This window comes from Pteropus alecto, unplaced genomic scaffold (assembly GCF_000325575.1).
Source record: "Pteropus alecto unplaced genomic scaffold, ASM32557v1 scaffold12, whole genome shotgun sequence".
In the NCBI taxonomy this organism is placed as follows: domain Eukaryota; kingdom Metazoa; phylum Chordata; class Mammalia; order Chiroptera; family Pteropodidae; genus Pteropus; species Pteropus alecto.
The window spans coordinates 7,523,974-7,547,284 of record NW_006432669.1 but is presented as its reverse complement, the minus strand read 5'-3'; the positions used below and the strand labels follow the sequence as shown (position 1 = coordinate 7,547,284).

The window sequence follows — 23,311 nt, the reverse complement described above, 5'->3', positions numbered from 1 at the left end:
CTCTCACTGAGTTTTTTCAGAAGTACCATCCTGAATTCTCTGTCATTTAAGTTGCATATTTCAATATCTGTAAGCTTATTTTCTGGAGATTTTTCTCTTCCTTTCTGAGCTGCCTTGTCACCTTGGTTGTTCAGTGTTTAATGACTATTTCTCCGCTTGGGCATTAATAGAAGTGTATTCTGATTATTTTTCCAGAAAGAAGATTTATTACATAATGATCCCTAGCCTACTGCAAAGAAGGTGTTTTTCTTTCGGTTTCCAGTAGGTGGCGTCTAAGCCTCTTAGATCTCTGCTTTAAATAAAGTTTTAATACTGTCTTTTTTTCTGTATAGATGTTTAATCATGCTCTCACTCTTTCAGTTCCTGTCAGTGTTAGCAACAGTTTACGTAGTGTTTGCTCACATTCCCCTGGAGCTCTGCAGCGTTCTAACTTGGAGGGTATGGAAGGAGTGGCTCTCTTGGTTGGGAGATGGGGGCTGTGGCTCAGACTTGGTTTGCAACCTGTGGCTGGTAAAAATCAACTGTTGTTTCTTTGCTGTCTCCGCTTTTCTGCTGTCCTCATTTCTCTTCCGTCTTCCCTGATGACTGGGCACTGCCGCTGGCTGTGTGGAGCTCACAGTTCTCCCAAGCAGGGCTGTTCATGGAACTTGCTGTACCTTATCCCCTCCCTCTTCTCTTATAGAGAGCTCCTGGAGCTGCGAGAGGCTTTTCTCCCAGTCCATCTCCCGACACCCAGGGTTATGTGCTAGCTCTTATGCGCAGATCCCAGGCTCAGATGTGCTAGTGTGCAGTTGGGGTGTTTTTTGTTGAGTTTTAGATGTTTAGCTTATTGTTGTTTCAAGGGGAGAGATCCGGGAACATCTCACACTTTGCCATGTTTCTAATGTCAATTGATCTTGTGATTCTTAAACTGGAATTGAGGTAATAATGTATTCATAAGTCACACACATCTAAAGTTGAAAATTCCTCTTCATTCAGTTGTTTTCCCCATGATTCAGTTTCTATACTGATGATAGATTTAATCAATCTATAAATTTTAAACTCTATATGAGATCACTTGAAATGAGGTTACAAACATTAAAAAAGATATACAAATATCTAAAATTAGAAGTGTAGATATCATACTATTTTATCACCCTCATGCAATTGTTTTTTATATGTGTATCCCTTCTTATATTTTTATTAAAAATATAAATAAAATTATGTACCTATAATTTTATGTCCTAGTTTTATTCTTTAACATTATAGTTACATATAAATATTTTCCCATTTTTAAAGCAATATTCTATCATATGCCTTGTGTACGAAATATTATTTAACCATTGTTCTACTGTGGAACACTTGGGTAGCTTCCAACTTTTGCTCTTTTAATTAAAATGTTGGCATGAATACCTTCATGTATATCATTTTCCACATATTGGATTAATTCCCCAGAGTAGAATCTCAGACAGAAAATTATAGGGTCCAGAGTTATAAAAATTTTTATGCTTTTTGATATAAAATGCCACACTGGTTTTCAAATACTTTGTACTAATTTTCATTTCCAACAAAAGTGTATGAGTGTAAGAGATATACCATACTATTTAAAGCTCTAGGCAGATCATGGATTCGAAGCTGTAAGCTGTATAAAATGGGACAAGTTATTTAAACATTGAACTGCTATATCCTTGTTTATAAAACAGGTAAAATACTACTTCAGTTTTATGAATAATTTTTAGACAGTTCCCCTGTCATCATTCAACTACTTGAACTATTCTGTTTCTTGATGTTTTAATATTTCTGGTGTTTGTTATTTTTAAGTATATTATTCACCATTATATATTTGCTATCCTTCAGTGTTTCTATTTCTGATTTTGTCTTTCAAAATTATTTTTATTTAAAATTGTTATGATATGTAATATTTATTAATGGCAGGCAGGAAGCATAAATTCTAAGTCAGCCAATACCTCTACGAGTGTAGATTTGAACCTTAAATCTTTAGGATGGCTCTTTTTAGTAGTTATGCCATTTTTCCAAAGTTGATTTTCCAGGACAACAATAATTTAACTGTGAATATAGTATATATCATTGTCTGGTATGATGATTCTAAGATATTCATGTTGCACACAATCCAGTTCCCTAAATGAAATTATAGGATCTAAAACCCATGAATTCTGCCATATGCAGTTAATGGTTACTGGATGAATTATAAACTTTTTCCTACTTCTCAGTCTTCATTTAGTTATATATATACATTTGAAGGATTCTTCCTGATATTTTATCATCTTTTATCCAACTCTTGTTACTTATTAGATTTAAAAAATACTACTCTTAGCTCTTGTATTCATTTCTATATCTTTAATTGTACTCAGTGCTTACTGTGCATTCAATATTGTACTCTTCAAATCTAAAAACTACAGATCAATTTTATGCTGTTATGTTGCAAAAGAGAAATCTGATTTTTACACTACTGAAAGTAATTAATTTTTTTCTTCTAGAGAGCTTAGAGTTTTTATTTTTAAGTAATCAAAATGCATATTAAAATGTAAATATTTTACCAGGCCTTGAGTTCTTAAAAATTATTAATTAAATTATTCATTCAACAAAATTTTGAATATGTATTACTTACCAAGCTCTTTGCCTGAAGGCAACTGGGGATTAATAGTGAGTCAAAGAAGAACATAGCATAGCATAGGCAGAACACAGAGCAGTTTTGGGGCAGTGAAACTATTCTGTACAATACTACAATGGTGTTTACATTTCATTATACATTTGTCAAAACCCTCAGAATGTACAACACCAATAGTGAAACCTAATTTAAATTCTGGACTTTGAGTGATAATGATGTGCCAATTTAGGTTTATCAAGTGTAATATACCACTCTGATGGGCTATGTTGATAGTGGGGGAAATGGTAATTGTGTGGGGTTGGGGTATGTGGGAACTCAACTGCTCAATTTTTCTGTGTTCCTATAATTGCTCTTAAAAACAATAGCAAAATAGCCTTTGAATGATTAACCATGCAAATGTGAAATTGCCGTTCTGACAAGCTACCTATTGCTAGAGATCTACAACATAGGATAGGACTCTCTGGAGAAAGGCCGAGCAGTGATGGCTTCACTAAGACAGAGACAGTTGAACTTTAACAAAAGAGTAGGAGCTAAGCAGGCAAAGAGAGAGAGAAGGCAGAGGAGTAATGTATGCAGTCTGAAGGGGAGAATGGTATGTCTGCAGGCCCGAAAAATTCCAGGTAGGCTGATGTGGAGGTTGAAGGTGAGTGTGGGTCAGACTGATGCTAGAGACAAAAGATGGAGCCAGATCATTTGGTGGGCATGTACCTGGGACATGATCAAATTTATGTTTTGAAAAGAAACACATAACAGTCAAAAAAAAAATTTTTTTTTAAGTACATAAATCAGATTACTCCTTTGCTAAAAATCCTCCATATTGCATTTAGAATCAATTCCAAAATTTTCGCCATGGCTTGCAAGGTCCTCCCTGACATGGCGTCTGTCTACTTATCCAACTTCACCTTATGTCTCACCTAATTTTGTTCACCACCTTCTAGCAAAATGGGCCTGAAACATTACATCACATTCCTTATTTAGAGCCTTAAATCTTTTTTATAAGAGTTTATTTAAGCCAAACTGACAACATATGCTGGGGAGCAAGATCTCAAATGCAGAGCCTTTGAGTTTCTAATGTTCTCTTCTTGGAAGCTCTTTTCACAGCATTTTTTCTCCAAATGGCTATCTCCTTTTCATGTAACTTTCAGTTTAACTGAGAAGTCTCACTTGGCCACTTCTCTAAAGAAACTCTCTCTGCTTTCGTTATCCTCTTTTATATTATTCTGAGTTTTATTGCTATTATTACTTATATGTATCACTATATGAAACTGTCTTAAGTCATCTGTTTAAGTGTTTACTTTATGTTGGCACCCAGAAGCACTCTATAATTTGTTTTAGTGAATAAATGGCTATAATATGGAGAACAGATTGGAAAAGGACTAGAGTAGATACAGACAGCAATTAGGAGGCATTGCCAGAGTCTAGATAAGAAATGAGGATAACCTGGACTAGGGTTATAGTAGTGGACATGGAGACAGGTAAGGAGTCAAATATTTAGAAGATAAAACCAACAGACTTTGATAATAGATTAGTTAAGGGTATGACAAAGAGGGAGTTGTCAGGACTTTAATATTTCCTGAAGGTCTGTGGGATTTCTCTATTTTAAATTAGGGATTTTGTTTGTTTGTTACTTTTGGTTTTGGGATGGGTGTTTACTTTGGGATTTTTTCTTTGTCTTCTTGGCAGATATCTATTGTTTGTGGATCAAATTTCTTTTGTCCTTCATGTCTGCCATCTTCTCTCACACCTTAAAATAAAATTTTGTTATTCATCTACTTTGCATTCTGGGATTACTTCTCAAGTTTGTACTGTGAAGCACTGGTTTAAATATTTAGTAGTATAAAATTTGCATTTTATTGATTCTAATGAATATTTTATTTTAGTTACTTTGGTTTTGATTTTATTGCATTCTCTTCACATCCTGGATCACTCTTTAAATATAGAAGAAATATTCTCTTTTTTTCTCATTGGTATCTAGAACCATACGTTTAAAATTTTTCTTCTGATTTGCAAGAAAATCTATTAAAAGAGAAGAAATTCATATTGAACCTTATCATTTGTTTCTCTCTTTTAAAATGTTTCTTTCTTTTCTTTTTTTTTTTTTCTGTTTAATTGTCCTTGGATCTTACCTAATTGATCTTTAACAGTTTTCTAAATGGGAATTGAAGGTTTATTTGAACAAGGAGACATCCATCTCTAGACTGTATCTTCTAGATCAGTGGCCTATGCTTGCAGGTAGATGCCAAATTACCAGCTGTTGGTACAAGCCTCTACTCATATTCTCCAAGCCACGCTAAAAATTTAGCCAGGCCTGAGCTGAGAGACAAAGCTTAATGTGCGACTGCCGTTTGTTTCATTGACAAAAAAGATAAAAGAAAAGGAGGCCAGAGGCTATTTCATTGTTTGCTTGAAACTAGAAAATGGGATTTTGAGGCTGGGTCATTGCACAAAGATGAAAGGAAAGAAAAGCTAGAAAATACTACTATTAATTTTGTTTCATATTCCTCATTACGATTGCAGTAAAGATTCTCTCTTTTCTCATGGTTGCATGGTTATTTTAAGAGAAGTTAAGAAAAGCTGGTTTTATGTGCTTCCATTCAATTCACTGCCATTCCTAAATTCAAAAGTTGTAACTAATGTAAACTAAGGGTTTAAAGGCAGATATTTCACTACTAGCCTACTTTCTCTAGTCATTTCTCACCTTCAAAGTTTGAAACACAGTGACCTTTTCCCTAATAATGCTTAAATTACCTTTTACCTTCTTCCTTTCTTATGTACATCTAAGTTCAGCTATTCCCTTCTACTGAGAGTTTTAAAATCCTATGTAGACAAGCACATTTCCCATGGAAGATGAATTTGTTTTGGGCAGGAAAGTCTCTGCTGGCCATAATTAAGTTAATCTCTGGCTTCCTAATCTCCTGAGTTTAGCACTAGGTATAGTTATTAAATTGGCTATTCACAATCAATATTCTGTGATATGCTGGCAGTCAGTATTATTAGATTGCATGCATATTAGTTGCTTTGTGCCCAGAGGTAATTTTACTATAAAGGATGCAATTTAATGAATCAAATAAGATAAATAAACAATATTTAAACTTTTGAATATTTATGAGGCAGTTCAACCGTGATTAGAAGATATGAGATTAGGAAGTTAAAATGCAGCAGAAACATAATAATGAATATAATTTACTGAATAAATATGTATTTATTTTTCCTAAAAGCTGTCACTACTATTTAAATAAAATATACTAAAGACTGGCTACAAATATAATTGAATTTGTTCTTAATAAATGTAGTTCAGTGAATGTCTTTTACAAAGGTTAGTTCCCTTCCCTTCTTTACCTTCTTTACTGAAATCATCGAAATATAGCATATTGAATAGAGAAAATTCTAGGAGTATTTTATTATAACTAATCTACTTAAATATGTTTTGCAAGATGTCATAGTCTTTAATACATACCAATTAAATGAAAGAATCAAAGTTTTGATATGAAAGTTAACACTTAGGTAGAAAAATATTAATCTTTAAAAAATCAGTATATATTTAAGTATATTATATGGTTGACTCTATATAAGATAATAGGGAAACAGTTTTGAAGATGTATAGTTTTCTTGTGAATATATTATAAAAGACAACTCAAAAATCAATACATTTTAAACCCAAGTAAACCAAAAAGAAGAATATTATAATTGTAGGAGCAGTACTTAATGAATAGAAAAACAAAATAATGGAACAAAGAAAATGAATAAAGCCAAAATTAATTCTTCGAAAGACCAAAAACTAATTGTAAATGAGAGACTGGAGAAGAAGGAGCAGATACACAAATTATTGATGGAAAGTAATACCACAGATCTTAGAGATATTAAAAAGACAATAATAGAAATGGTGGCTGAGTAAAGTGGTCCTGCAAATCCTGGCCTAGATGAGATTTAAAAAAACCTTGGCAAGCATCCAAGCTGACAGAAGCTGGAGGGAAATTTTCTTTTGAAAAGCTGAAACTGCAACAAGCTAAGTTTGTGGCTTTTTTGTTTGAGAATATGACTCCAGCCTGTAGCCTTACCATCAGGAAGTAGCAAAGGATGGAATTTAATGCAAGAAAGAGCAGTTGGAGGGACTGCCTAAGAGGGACATTCAAGAAGAGAACTGCAAAAATGTTAAGACCCCAAATCTGAGTATAAACTCTGTTCAAATTTTTGGCTGAATGATAAACTATGTCTACCCAGAAAGAAACACTGGGGTCCAAGTAAAAATGCAGGTAGTGACCAAGAGAAATCTATTGTTAAAAAAGGTGCACTGAGTGAGATTTTCGAGTTTGCTGTTTTTTAAACAGAGTGCATTCTTCAACCTGCATGCTCTCAGGAAGAGAAAAGTGGCAATTTTTAAAAGCATATATTTTAGAGAGTTATTATGAAATACATTGGGTGAAATGATATAATGGCTGAGATTTGCTTCAAAATAATACAGGAGGATTAAGTAGAGTTATATATAAAACATTGTTAATTCATAATCCTTGAAGGTGAGTGCTGAGTACATAGAAATTTAGTATCCTTTTCTGTATATTTCATGTTTAAGTATTTCATAATATAAAATTAAAGAAACAAAATATAAATTAAAAACAAAGATTACAGTTATGATAGAATAAAAAATAAAATAGGAATAAATCTAAGAAAAGATCAGCAATACCTGTATTGACAAAGATCAAAGAAGACTTACAATAATCATGGATTAGGAGATTTAATATTGCAAGTGGTTAAATCTCCCAAAATCACTCTATCTAGTCAGGTCTATTCAAAACAGATCCAAACTGCAAACAACTCTAATGTCCATCAATGGTAGAATGATAAGCTGTAGGATACTCATACAAAGCAGTATAAGAGAAAGCATGTTAATAATATGGATTCATTTTACCAATATAATATTGAGTAAAAAATATAAGATATAAAAACCTTTGCATGATTCCCAAAACTAGCAAAACCAATCTGAAGTCAGGAGACTGTTTTTTGGGGAAGTAAGAATAAGGATAGTGACTATAGGAGGTGCATCTGTAGTTTTCAGTGATGTTTTGTTTCATGATCTGGATTGTGGTTACACAAGTATACTTACTTTGTAGTAATTCACTGAACTGTACATTTACGATTTGTGCACATTGATGCATGTAGATTAAAAAAAAGTCTAGCTCTTTTGAAAATAAAGTATCAGCCATTTAGTGATTAGCAATTAGTCAATTAGTAACTGACATTTTTATATGGTAAGTGTGTCTTTCATAAAGCTTCCTTTTTCTTTTTGTATTCAAGCACTTTATAAAATTTCTCCATTTCTTAGTAAGCAAGACCTTGTCTATAAGCATCTGTTCAACACTCACTGAGTTATTATCTTTATGCCACAAGTTCATTGTCCATTGCTTAAGATATAAACCCAGCCCTCAAAAGGAAAACTACTTTGTTTCATTTTGGTAATTCTCAAATGGGTCGTTTTAACAGATTGCTAACAAAATATCCCAAGTATTTGTAAAATTAAATGGGTTGGTGTCTTCATTTGTGATTTCATTTTTTTTTCATGGAAGTTCTCTGTATGTAATAGAGAGTGAGACTGTGAATGGACATAAAATGAGCTCAGGATGACTAAGTTTAGGAATGAGAAAACTGTTTAGAGATGATATAGTAAATTCACATTCGTGTCAAAGTGAAAAAATGAGAAATATTTCTGAATGTATAAAACATACCATCAATATCTTTTTTGTTCTTTATGTGGATAAAACAATATATTCAGGCAAACATTTTAATATTCTTGAAAATAAAATGGCTTATTTAAAAATTTAATAGAAAAAAATTGAAAGGTGGTTTGAGTTAAAGAAGTTCCTCCATGAAGCAATGTATCTAGAAGCAAATGAAATAGAAACAGTACACTGAGTAATTAATTGCTATCCAAAATAACTCTACAGAGTTGCCTTTCAATAGGACAGGTGAAGGAACAAGTTAAAAAAATGGAAATGTTACTTCTTCAATTTTCTTTTTATCTGCTGAATTTTGAAAAACATAGTTTTAGTTAGTCTCTCAGCCTATGAAAATAACCCAAGAAGGAAATCTAATGATAGGGACATGAAAGCTATTTGATTTAAATCAGAGTCCACAGAATTCCAGAAAAGTAAGGGTAGAATTGGCAGCTTATTTTGTTCTTACTGCTTAGTTTTCTATATTCTTATTTTTACATAATCATAATAGAAAGCCAAAGAGAATCTGTAAAACAGCTGCTACCCACATACCATATGGAAAATAAAAGAGTCTTTGTTTTAGCCTTTTGGTGGCTGGCTTCATTTTAGATTCTTTTGCATTTCTCTCGTTCTCTCTCTCTCTCTCTCTCTCTCTCTCTGAATTATTATTGTCATTGTTAGAGAAGTAGAATAAGAAATGAAAACTGGCAAAAGAATTCTGGTCTTCAAAGTCACACACACACACTCTCTCTCACACACACACACACACACACACACACACACACTCCTACCCCCTGATGTACAAATTAAATGCAATCTGATTAGTATGAGTTATTAACAGACATCAGTTAGGTCCATTTGTTTTTGTCTCCTGTCAAATCATAAAATAAAGAAAAACAGTCTCTTCTCCCCTTAAGAAATTCCCACTACAACTTATTTATAGAGCAAAACATAATTTGTGTCTTTTCAGTGAAATAAATAAGTGGAAATGGCTTTAGTGACATGTCTAAAATGAAATTCTGAGTTGCATATCCTCAGGATGGTCTAAAGTAAAGACATGCAAGTCTTGAACACAGACTAGGAAAAGGAGCCACTAGGGTGCCTTTTTAGTGAGAACTGTAAAATGAGACAAGTTTTTTGTCTTTCAATTCTCTTAATAAAAAGCACAAAAAGTTTGGAATTGAAACTAGGACACTATATACTTGTTCCCCTGCTACAAAAATACACTGTCACTTATTGTTAGAATAATTTCAGCCATTAATAAGATAGTGTTAATAACACTCTTAGAAAAGGCCACAATAAATACAAGCATCATAAACTCTGTAATCATGGGGTATTTTGTCTTATAGGCAGGATGTACAACATAATATTTTTTAAAAATTATGTCTACGAAAAATTATTTTTTATTAATAACTACCTATTTTATTGATTTATTATATTATTTAGGAAAATTAAGGACATTTTAGAGACAGAGGCATATACTCATGTAAACGGAAACTTATACACATATAGGGCATTGGCTTGGCTTTATGCTCATTGATGTTTGTTCGTAGGATTAGGATGCTAAAGAATTCTTGAGTAATTATGGACACAAGAATTGTTTGTTCCAATGTCTTTCTCTCTCTCTTTTATTTAAATTTCCATAAACATCCTTCAATATTAGAGTGAAGGCAGGAACTAGATCTTATTAAAATTTCTATTTTCTCTGCCTAGCACAGTGCCTGATACATAATAAATGCTTGATGAGTGGAAGGATGAAAACATGAATTATCTAACATTCCTTTATCACACAGTTACCTTCATCATTCTTCCTGATTTGTGAAAAATCAGAGAAAAGATGATGAAATTTGGCCTTATCTTTCTTTACTCTCCTTCATTGCCAAACTGGCATCTGCACTGATTTTTTATGCACATAAAAATTCTGGGGTTCTCAAAAAACATTGAGAGGCTCTGCTCTAAGATTCAAGAATTGCCATTCACAGGACACTTAATGACAGTGGCTTCATAAATTCAAAACTGAACCTAATAATTTACTTGCATGGACCAATGATATGAGTGACAATCCAGATGGGGTAGTCATGGTTATTGATGAATCAGACATTCAATAAATATAGCCCATTTTCAATTTTCAGTCATACTGCTTGTCATAAGCTAGAAATTTCACATATCTCAGTGTCAATGCTTTCTATATTTAGTCTTTGCATCCATGAAATCTCTAGCTACTTACATGTAAGTAACTAAAATTCTCAAATGGTGGTTCTAAGAGAATGTCAACAAAATTGTTCAAATGTTTGTAAAATACAACTAGATAAATTGGTGTCTACATTTGTGATTTTATATTGTTTATTTCCTCAGATGGTCATTTTTTGTGAAGTAGTGCTAGACTTGTGGAAAGCCGTCTTACAAGCTTATTGAAAAGAAAAGACCACGTTTTTTCTTTTCACACAAAAGTCCTAATCTAGCCTAATTGTGACATATAGAAATGCCCATGGGTGGAACCACTTAAAAATTAAAAGGGATGATATTATTAAAATGTCCTGAAGCCCCTTACCATTAATTAAAGTCATTTTCTGGTGGGCTAAGGGCTGTCATCATTCTGACCCTGTCTTCAGGCATAGCTATTCCTACCACCTCAATTATAATGACCATTCTATAAGATAGAGCAATTCGTCAATTAAATAACAAAAAACAGTTTAATTTGAATTTATTGATTAATGTATTTAAAAGTATTTAGTTTGCAGATGAATATAGTTTAAGTCAAAATTATTTCTTAAACCATCTAAGATGTAATGGAGGATTCCTTGTAATAAAAGACAAAAATGCTAAATGTAGGAAGATTATTAACAAATGATATCAGGGGAAGCCTCACACTGAGATTCTTACGGCTGCCCCATAGGGCTGGCTACATCAGGAAAAAACAATATCAAGACCAAGTCATCAAGTAAAAGGAGCTACCAGGACTTAGGTCAAGACCTCAGGTTAGTATTAAAAAATAAAATCTGAAAAGAAAGAAATTGTAAGAGTTTCCCTTGTTAGACTGTGAACTTCATAAAGGCAGGGACTTTTACTTAGGGTTTAATCCCACACACTGCACCAAAACATAGCAGAAATTCAATAAATATTAGCTGAATAAGTAAGTGAATGAATAAATAATAAACACGATTCAGACAAAACATACAGAAAGTTAAATGAAGGACATATTAGATCTAAATTTGACTGCCAATCCTGGTTCAAATTTGAGTTTGGCTGAAAGTCAACTGAGGGGCAGTCAGAGTCTGAACTGGAGGGCGAGAGCACAATGGTAGGGATTTGGGTGTTGGAGATCAGATAAGGCTATAAAAACCTTAAAGACTCTACTGCCCTTGATGTTCATCTTCTTTCTTAATGACCCTTGCTAAAGGGTAGCCTCTCATGGTTAGAACAGAAAATACGATTTCAGAGTCAGGTGAACCACTATAGGTTCAAGTTTATTATTAAAGAGAATGCATTGAAGTGTTCTGATTAGTTAATGCTAGGGATTCCAGAGAAAGAATTCATTAATATCAAAATTGCAGTTAAGTATTTACTTAACAGGAACCATATCCTACAAGGAAATAAATCTGTGTACATGACTTCAGAAATAATTTATTTCTCAGTTACCTCCCTAATTATTCCGAGTGTGTCAAGGGAAGTTCCTTATATAAAAGTCTCATCTCAACTTCTTTTTCTGCAGTGGCCAATTAGACTCACTTATAATCACTGACAGGTACAAAAACATATTGAGATGTTGGGTCTGACTCTCAACCATCTCTGATACCAGCATTGAAGGGTTGTGATTCTCGTATACATATATCAAAACCTTAATATCCTGAAAAGAGACTTAGATGATTTCACAACAAAGAAAGCTGTTGCTGGGCTGAGACCTCTGAATTGAGGTTCTCTCTTCCCAAATTGTTGCCACTAATCACAATTTATTTAACGGTAGTATTCTTTAGGGTATTAGATATCTATAACCTGTAGTAACTAAATTGATAACATAAGGGATATTTACTATTTATTTGATAATGGAAGTTTTCTGAAGATCATCAGTAGCCTATAAACCCAACAGGCATTTTTCTGCTTTGATCTCACTTGATCGTTTAGCAGTTTTAAACATAGTTGACCATTTCTTTCTTTTTGATCAGCAATTTTAGTTTATTTGATGCCTCTCAGACCTGGTGATACCTCCCTCTACCAAACTGACCTTTCCTTGCCAATCTCATGTTGATTCTTCCTCTTTAGCTAAACATCTAAATGTCTGAATGCTGACTGCATCAAGACATAGCTTTGTATACCTCCTTCCCCGGTCTTCTTCCTATTCTCTCCAATCCTCTTCTCTCCTCCGGAAATCTGTCCTTAGATGCTTTCATTTAGTAGAATGGCCTCAAATATCACCTCTGCGAATGCTCCCTTTATGTCTTTAGCCCAGATCTCTTAATTAAACTCCAAACTCACATATCCTATTGCTTATCTGACTTATTCTTTGAAATTTCTAATAGACATCTCAAATTTAATTTAGCCAAAACAGAATTCTTTATTTCCCACCTTCAAATCTCTTCTTTGTCTAGGTTTTCTTTTCCTTTTTTCTTTTTCTTTTTGTTTTGGTAAATGGCACCACCGTCCATTCATTTGACCAAGCCAGTGATGTAGGAACCATCATTTCCTTTCCTTCCACATGTGATCAGTCAGCAACTGCTGCCATATCTGCCTCTAAAATATGTCCACTTTTCTCCTACTCCACTCTTAAGACCTTCGTTTAAGTCACCATCATTTCCTGTTTGGATTATTGCAATAACCTCCTAACTTCTACTACTGACCTTTTCCTCCCCTCCTCCTTTCATTCTTCACTTAGTGCGGCCAGAATAATGTTTTTAAAAAATTTAAACCAGACATGGTCACTCTTCTCCTACAATTGCCCCAGTGGCTTTCTATTGCATTTGAAATAAAATATGAATTCCTTCCATTATCTGCATATCCCTAGATAATCTTGTCTCTGCCCACTTAACTCTCTGACTACTTTTAATTCCACTCACACCACTGCTCATCAGTCTAGTTGATCTACTTCCTTCTGCTCCTTAAAGGAACTTCTATATGTATTGTTATCTAAGTTTATTTTACTTACTTGTTTATTTTTTAATTTGTCTTCCCCCATTAGAATGCAATATTTATAAGAGCAGAACTTTTTCTATCCTATTCACACATTTCAAATCAGGGAAAAAAAGAGAAGTGGCCCAAAACACCATCTCCACTATTTTCAAAATTGCATATAGTGTCTTTATAGCAACTAGCTCATTCAGGCAATATAGGTAAAGCTGCAGTAATGGCTAGAAAAATCAGGACTTTTAGAACTGATATGATAAGGACATAAAATTTAAAACCAATATCATTGGCTTTAGCAATCAAGAAATAACCTGTTTTATTGTCACCATGCTCAAAGTTTAGTAACATTTAGTTGGGGAGATCTTTCAAGTGTCTTTATAGCAACTAGCTCATTCAGGCAATATAGGTAAAGCTGCAGTAATGGCTAGAAAAATCAGGACTTTTAGAACTGATATGATAAGGACATAAAATTTAAAACCAATATCATTGGCTTTAGCAATCAAGAAATAACCTGTTTTATTGTCACCATGCTCAAAGTTTAGTAACATTTAGTTGGGGAGATCTTTCACTAAGTGAAAAAAAAAAAAAAAAAAGGATAAAAGAAAAAAGATGAGGAGGCAATGAGAGCAGGACGTTCCAGGGTGGGTAAGGTGAAGGGCAAAAGTAGAGTTCTCTTTAAAAAGGTAAAGAGAGAAGACAAGAGAAGGTGTGAGTGATGCTGATAAGTTTTACTTATATCACATGTATTTTTAAATCTACATGCATTTATACAGTTATGAGATAGTATTAAAGTCATATTTGATGACTATACTTAAAATTATAGTATATGTCATAGTTGGCCACTGAATTATATAAAGTTTTAATTATTTTCTGATTATTAATATTCCCATTAACAAGATACTGATTTTATTTAGTAACAAGATGCCATATTTTTAAAACTACAATTTATAATGTACTATAAAATAGCATCACTGTAACCTTGGATTTTGTGTTGTTTCAACATGTAAAAATAGTTGTCAGAATTTATGATTTAATTTTTAAATGAAGTCATTGTAATTATTGCTCCAGAACTTGATTCATTCCTATTAATGATCTATCCTTAAAAACAATAAATTTTGCTTGTGATAATTTGTCATTTTGAATAAAACAGATTTAGCAAAACATTGTGCTCTAACACTCTTGTCATTATTGAGTGATCTTGACTATGCTCTCTAGTCGAACCTTGAGCACCAGCATTCTATAAAAGCCCTCTCACCAAGATAAGCATATCCTCTGCTTTGCCATATCCACTGGGCAATCTCATCTTTCTGATTTTCTTAGCAGCATTTGACTCAGTAGATCACTCCACCTTAAAAGTATTCTTTCAGCTTCTGAATTTCTTTAGTGTCTCCCTTAGTTTCTTTGCCCAGACCCTCTTCCTTTCTTCAGTCCCAAATGGTGAGGCACCAGAGTGCTCAATTCTTAGACCGTTTTTTTTTTATCAATACTCAGTAATCTCAGCCAGCACATGCATAAAAACCATTTATATACTGATGATTCCTCAGAGTTATAGCTCTATCTCTAACCTTTTTCTTAACACAAGACCTATTTGACAACTGTTTTTGAAAATAAAAAGGCTTCTAAAATTTAACATATCTAAACAAGAATCCTTGATTGTTTCCCCTCTAAAACCTACTCTGAGTTTCTCATCTCTATAAATAAAATGTTATTCATCCACTTTCTTGGGTCAAAAAGCTCTGTAATGATCTTTGACTCCTCTCTTTTTCATAATCCACATCCAATTCATTATCAAGTTCTGTCACATATGCAATTCAAAATATATCTTAAAAGGTCAAATTTCCATCAACTCCACTGCTACTATTTTATTTGAAAGCAACCTCATTGTCACGTTGCACTGACCGCTTCTCCACTGTTCTCCCTGAGGTCCCTTCTAGAGTTCTCTACCTTCTGGGCCGAGAGAGGCTTTTAAATATGTGAGATCAGACACTTTCACTTTCTACCTTCTTGTCCAGTTTTACTTTTCTATACAGCATTTATCATCAATTGAAATTAAGTCACACGCTTATTTATTAGCTTTTTATTGTCTGCCTTCCCTACCACAATATAAGCTTTATTTTGCTCATTGTTTTATCCCTAGCATTGTGGAATTAATAAACGAATGATATTTCTGGAAAGAGAAGAACTCTGCACAAATCTAAATCTTATATGATTTTTACAGGACCTCAAAGAAGGCTGTTATTACATGGTGGGAATATGAACATCATGCTATTAGGGCAAGCAGAAAAAATGTTAAGGGTGACTGGCTGTGTGAGAGGAGCACCACTTTGAGATACAGGAGCCTGGATCCTCATTCTGTTGCACACCAGAATATACTCTGTGGCTTTCTAAAAGTATGCACACCAGATGTTCTGATCCAGAGGTCTAGGTGGGTCTCCACTATGTAGTTGTTTTAGGTTGGGTTCCTCAGAAGCAGAGCTTGAGACAGGAATTTGAGTGCATGTGATTTATTGTGAGTGCCTGAGATTAAATCTGTAAGGAAAGGAGGAAAGGAGAATGGAAGAAGAGGAAATTGAACAAGAGTGTGGTGCCAGGTAATCCAGCTTTGGCCCGACGAACATGCAAAGGCTCTGCATCATACACTGCATCATAAATTTGTTTCTCCCTGGAGGAAAGGGACAATGTCAGTCAGAGTCAGTCTTTGGCTGTGGGTTGCCTGTTTGTGGAGAAGGTAACTCTTCAGGTAATACAGCACCCCTCAGTGGAGGGCAATTCTCAGTGGAGGGCAATTCTCCAGAGGGAAAGCTGAGAATCATTAGCAGCCAACACAACAGCTGGGGGATGGTACACCCCTCAGTGGACGGCAATTCTCCAGAGGGAAAGCTGAGAACCATTAGTGGCCAACACAATAACTGGGGGATAGTACACTGACTCAGTGAAAGAAAGCTGGGCAGGCCATCCCAATATCTCCTACATTGGTACTAAAAGGGAATGTTTTTAAAGCATAGATATTCATTCATTCAATAAACATTTATTATAGCTGCCATGGGCCAAGTACTACCAGTCCTCGCTACCAGTCATTAGTGAACAAACTTGGTCCCAGCAGCATAGAAAGAGAGAAAAAGGGATTTTAATAAAATAAAACTATAATCATGATAAGATATATACTGAATTATCTATTATCAAATAATGAATTGAAGCAACACTGTAGAAATAAATTCATGCTTTTGTATAGGTAATGGTTTCTTATGAATGGTCCTGACTGTAAAAGATTGTATAAACTCTTTATCACAGTAATCATTGTCTAATGCTAGCTGTATATTAATCAAATAGTTCTTAGGCATTATTTGAAAACTCAAATAGAATAAAGAAGTTTGTTTTTAGCCTGGAAACTATGTTGGTGGACAAGTCCTATAACTGATCACTGTTCAAAAATCAAGATGATTTTCTCTTAGTGGGGGTTGAAACAGAGGAAAAATAAGAATTAAAAAGTTTAAAGGAAACTAAGATCTTGGGTTGGCTGCTAATTCTATTTTGTCTTTTATAAATTCCTCCCCTAATTCTTATCAATGACTGTTGAAGACAAGAACAAAAGCTGTATGAAGAGCGGGGGTTTTGTTTTTGTGAAAACTTAAGTTCACAGGTGGTTCACAATCCTGTAGTCCATGCAGAGGCCAACATTTCATTGGTCAATGAATTGTTAAAATGTTCACCATTATAAGGCTGGCATAACTGTGTTTCAAAACAGCAAAACTTAAGGAACAAAAGTCATTCGAATATATAGGTATAGTTCATTAAGTCCAAGCAAATCTGAGTAGTATAGCAGATAAGATCTGCCAAGGACAGTATAGTAGAAAACCTGTCTTACACATTTAATTATGAGAGGGAAATACACAAAAACATTTTTAACAACCAATAAATTGGACACCTGCAAATAGCCACCTGTAGCTCTTGAAACAGGTCTATTTTCACCTCATTTTTTTTAAAAAAATCTTTGAATGGTGCTATGGAAACCACTATGCTGAAAAATAAGCCAGCTAATGAGCAACATAATACATGTCAGTAAAATAGGATATTTCTTACTTTCTTTGCCACAGAGCAAAATTTCAAAGGAATATAATTCTGTTAAAATGTCACCAAATCATTTCTTTAGGAGAATGCAATGCCAGCAGAAATAACAAGGCTTATTTTCAATAATTCTGTTCATACCTCAAATCCCTGTGGTCTTCCTAGACTCTCTTTAATATGTTTCCATGCAACAAGAATCTCTGACACAGACACACTTGTAGCCTTGACATCTGTGGGAGCGGCACTGGGTTCTGCATGAAGGAAAATGGAAATAATAAACTGTGATGGTAACAAGTTATGTCTATCAAAGCATCGCACCTGAATTTGTCAGGTGTTACTTCTTTCTACCTTATTTTTGAAATGAAGTGCTGTGGTAGTTGTGAAAAAAACATAAGATAAAAAGACGATCTTTTTGGATTTCTATACTTGGGTCAAATCTCATCAAAATCTTTTATCAATGACAAATCTAGCAAGATAAGCCAAGATCTTTATCCTTAGATTAACTAGAACATTTCTGGAGAAATTAAATTGACTGACTTAAATTGCCTGCCAGCCTAGCATAATCAGAAGAATGAACTAGGGGTCAAGCTTGGCTTTTTGTTTGTTGCTGCTGCTGTTATTTTTTGCCTTAAAAAAATCATATATTTATTTACCTTTGGCCAAGTTGCTTCACCTTGTCCTAAGCCCCAGTTCCCTCATCTGTAATGTGGGCGTAATAAGAGTACATAGCTCAGAGATTTCTAAGGTTAGTTTTAATTGGAATACATATAAAATATTTAGCACAACACTTGATACTTAAAACATTCATTCACAAAATAGCACTTATTATATTATTTTATTCTTTACCCTCTGCAGGCACAAATAGTCTAAATTTCATGAGTTTTTTCTTTCGTGGTTTCAACCACAAAACTACATTTCCATGGTCGTATAAGAAATATGTTATGAATTATGATATTTAAAAGGCATGCATTGACTTTTAATACAGGTGAAAATGAAAAGGAAAAGTCCCTGAAGGTCCCAGTGCTGTTGCTATGCTCGGTGACCTTTCTCACTATTTTTTTTTTAAATATATCACGTCTGACTGGCATCCATCAAGAGCAGCACTTCATTTGAGGTCACACTCTAGGTGAGGAACAAAATATTTCCAGCTTTGACATCGCAGAATCATAAATACTGTGTCACAAACACACGTTAAATGAAATGGCAGAATAAAGGCCACACATTAGTTCAAACAGTTCTGTACAAAGTCGGTTTGAAAAACTCCTATCCCATAAAATTGTAGAGACTTGGATACTAACCCTACATCACTGGTACAAGCTCAGATTAATCTGTTAAAAATGTAGTGTTTGTTTTTGTCTTTTTTTTTGTATGTGTGTGTTTTTTTAAGATATAGGAAACTACATGGCAAAGATAGAATTCTAAAAAAATTAAGTTATTATTAAAGATATTAAAGAAATTATAACCTTTTTTTTGAGATTTTTCCTTTTTTTCTTCATGCTATATTTATCTTTAATGAGGTACAAAGACTTTTCCAATCATGTCACCTAGCGATCATTTCACCTGCTGCTCTATTTTGATGTCAGTCTCTTGTCTTTCTCTTCAGTAATGGTGAGGTGGATACTCTTTCCATGGGGAAGAGAAATCCATGGTTTGTTGCCTTTGCCTATCACAAAAATGTTGGAGAGCCAAGTGGCAAAGTTGTTGCCATTGGCATCTTTCACATGAACCAGATCAAAAGAGCCAGGGTGTCTCTCTCTATTGGTAATTACACCAATTCTTCCCAAGTTATCACCTCCGGTCACCATAAACAAGTTATCAGTGTCAAACTTAATGAATTCAATAATTTTTTCAGTCTCTAAATCAATTTGAATGGTGTCATTCACTTTGATGAGGGGATCAGGGCAGCGGATGGTGCCAGCATCATGAGTCACCAGATGAAGGAGTTCTTTTCTGCCCACAAAGATCTTTCTCATTTTGCACAACTTATATTTGGCCTCCTCAGGTGTAATATGAACAGCAAAGAGACCTTTGGTGTCATAGATCTGAAGGAAATTTTCTCTGGTCTTATCGATGCTGATGACATCTATAAAACCAGCAGGGCAGGTTACGTCAGTCTGGACTTTGCCATCAATCTTGCATGCAGATCTTCTTTACTTCATCTCCTGTTAGGGCATACTGCAGTCTGTTCCTTAGGAGAATGATGAGAGGGAGACATTCTCTCAGCTTGTGAGGACCGGTGGATGGATGAGGAGCAAATACACTTGTCAGTTTATGCAGCATCCAATGCTTTAGAGTTGCTATACACTTCAGATGCTTCTTGGAATCACGAACTGTGACTGTGCTGGGCATGGAAAGAGATTTTTTTCCTTTTCTAATGAAAAATAGTCACATATCTATCTGAACGGCCTTAGTACAGTATTAATTGAGAAATGTCAATCAAAAACATCTACCTTGTTACTGTAAAAGAAGTCCGCAAAAGGCTTTTAAAAGGTACATGTTTGCACTGAGCAATGATTTTCTTTTGGTAAAGCTTTCATTAAGATCACATGCTATAATTGTGTTAATTCAAAGTGCTTTGGTAAATTCACATTAATCTTTACACAGAAGCTGACATTAATTCCTGCCATGGTATAAATTGTAGTTTCTCATTATGTCACTTTCTGAGTATCTTTCATTATTTTCTTTGCTCATGATTTCCCTCATTCTACTTTCCAATTGCCAGATTAAAAAAAATTCTGGGAAAAGCTTCTACTTTCTATTTTATTCTAGAATTCTGATCAGCAGGCTTGCAACAAAAAAATTTTTTCATTGCTATTTAAAAGGATTTAAAATTTTTAACTGTGCAAGTAAAGGAAAGGAAATGCTGATGTTCTCAAGGTGTGTGCAACCTGATCTCCAGGATTTAGGATACGATTTACGTATTTCAAAGAGAGTCACACTTTGGATAAATCTGCTATTTCAAAGCAGTTTTTCTTATTTTTTAAATTAATGCATTGCAGAGATTTGTGTGCCAAATGCCTCTTTCAGCTTTTATATTATTGAAGCAATTATATCTTTGCCAAAGAAGATTGCAGGGGATAAATAGTTTCAGAAGCACAAAATGTGGTTGGGTGGCAGCCTTTCTCTTTCCAACTCTAGAGAAAGAAATTATTTCTCTATCAGCTTTCTGTAGCACTACACAAATTTAAGTACTCGAATAGAAATAAAAGTTTTAAAAAGTAAAACATACGGGTAAAAAAAGGAAGGAAAATACTGAGACACCTATTTCCTAAACAAGCATCCTCATTTCTTTGAGAATTTTAAATCAGAATCCGACCCAAGCTGATGTCTCACAGTTGCATTCTTGGGGGCTAAACATTAAGTTGCAGTAATTGAAGAGTCATTTTTTATTTGTTTTAACTTCTGGATATAAATAATATCAGAAATAGATGGTACAAATGATACTGAAATAATACCTACATTGGAAATTTCAGCTTGTAAAATAGAGATCTAAGTTTACTTCTAGAAATTTCAGTTTGTGCCATTTATAGCTGAGTGAACATTTTTGTGTAGATCAAAAAGTTTATAGACAAATATGTGATCATATTAAAGAATTAAAAATTAATAAATTAATTAAGTAAATAGTAAAGAAAATAAATTTTTTAAGGTACTTGAAAAAATAGTTCATAGACAAGAATAAATGACTGGATCACAGAATATACGGTTTGGATTAAAACTAGCTGTTCTATTTGGGTATCCTACTGTAAGTGAATGATGGAAGGTCACAACTAGAAAGAATTTTACAAAGTCACTTGGATCGTAGCTCACAAATAAATTACCAGTTGGTCTTCAGTAATGTTTTGTTTGCCCAAATAATGTATTAAATTAATTTATTCCGTTTCATATATAAATATAAAATTTTCTGGCCGTTTTAAGGAAAAAAGGGCAATATCAAGCCTGAATTCTTGGGTGTTGAGAATTAGTAGTTGGCCTCATTAGTCAGAGCATATTCTTTTCAGTTTGCCAGAATCCCCTACTATTCTCTATTTTATCACACTGGGACGACTTCACTTATTTATATTTCTTATCTGATTTCTGTAGGCTTTTGAGTTATGAACATTTGTTTTAAATACATGTCCTCATTTTGCAGATAAAAATGTGACAAATATAAAGGTTGATTTATCCAAATTCTGCTTCTGGTTCTGAAAGAAGCCCAAAAGAACCCAGGTGTCAAGTGCCCTTTCGTCTGTTGTTTTCAAATGGGTACCAAAGAAGTGGCTAGCTCATTCTCTATCTCTTAGAGTCAGTTTTGGGGCACAGAGATTTTACAGGGAACATATATAGTTCATTTTCTTGCTACCCAATTACCTGCAAATAACTGACAGATGAAAAAATGGAATAAGATTAAAAATAAACAAAAAAAGACAAACGAAATAGATAAAGGGAACAACCAAAAGTAATAATTGCCATTTTTTGAGGATTTGATATGTTCCACACCTTATTCAAAATTTCTTGTATGTGTTAGTTAATCTTCCAACACCCTACTATCACGATCACTATTTTTAGATGAGAAAATTGAGGGGCAGAGAGGATAAGCAACTTGCCCATGGTCACACTGCTGCCAGAGGGTAGAGAGAGAATTTGAACAAGGCAGTCAGGTCCAGACCACCAAGCTATTATGCTTCTGTGCACATATCTGTGTTATACACACATGGTGCTTTCCCCTTTGCTATTGTTCTCTTTTCTTCTTGCCCCTCCTCCACTCCTGACTTTTCTCAAGAATATTGATGTTGGGATCTTCACTTGGGCTCTCTAAGTTTTTCCAGAAACCACCTAGACCCCCCATCATCTATTTAACCCACCTCAAGGTTACTATCAACTCCTTTTATTCCTATTTCATGGATGACAGCTGCACTGCTCCTCATAGATCTTCTCATATTCAGGCATCTCTAAAACTCCCCTGATCTGTAAATCACAGGATGTTTCCTGCCACTGTCACTTCTGTCTATTATATTCAGGTAATTTGATGAAAATTCAGGAATCTGTTTCTGAGATTGCACTAGTGTTATGTCTTATAGACTCAAAGACTTAAAAGGATTTCTCTCTTTCTGTCTCTCACACACACACATACACACACACACACACTTATGATGATATAATCAGGGCATGGCTAACTCTTTCAATCTTAACATATGAAACGGACAGGCTGATTGATAGATTTCAGTTTCTGTTAGATTAAAAATCTGAACAGCATTACTACATTGATGAATTTAGATGATACATTTGTATTAAGTGACCCAGCAGTTGTAGTTCTCCAAGTAATATGGGGGGATGTGCTTGTAATATGGGGGGATGTGCTTGTAATATTGATTATACATCTGACTTCCCAGGAGGGGTGGGCAACAGCATTAATCAAAGGAGAGTTTAATAAACTCCTTGAGAGAAGGGTTATGGATTCATTATTTAAAAATTCAGTGAAGCTATAGTTGAACTTTTATAGGCACTTATCCAAATGGATCATCTGGCAAAGACATGAAATTATTTCTTGTATTTCACAACTAATATGGCAATTTATTAATTTTCAAGTTCACATAAATCCCACTGAGCTCAGTTTTAGCTAAGAACTGATCTGGAGAATAACATCTCATGAATGTTGTATTTTAATTTGAGCTGTGGTAGCTCCATTAGCAAGGATATAATTGCATATCATTTTCTGCAAACAAGGAGAAAACAAGTTTTATTGGGAGGGGGTTAACAAAAATCAAGGCAGCACATTTTTTACATACAAAAGCCAGAAAAACTAGAAAAGGCTAAAGCACATCACATGTAAACA

The 23,311-nt window shown here is 34.1% G+C and overlaps 1 protein-coding gene and 1 pseudogene across 1 annotated transcript in view; both read right to left on the bottom strand.

Moving 5' to 3' along the window:
* The window catches only part of CNTN5 (contactin 5), a 466,521-nt gene that overhangs the window by 18,778 nt on the left and 424,432 nt on the right, over positions 1-23,311 (bottom strand). Inside the window, exon 18 of the mRNA XM_006907500.1 lies at positions 17,641-17,750. Coding sequence (XP_006907562.1) covers positions 17,641-17,750 — 110 coding nt within the window. The remainder of the gene's footprint in view (positions 1-17,640; positions 17,751-23,311) is intronic.
* Positions 19,056-19,848, bottom strand: LOC102889715 (annotated as a pseudogene).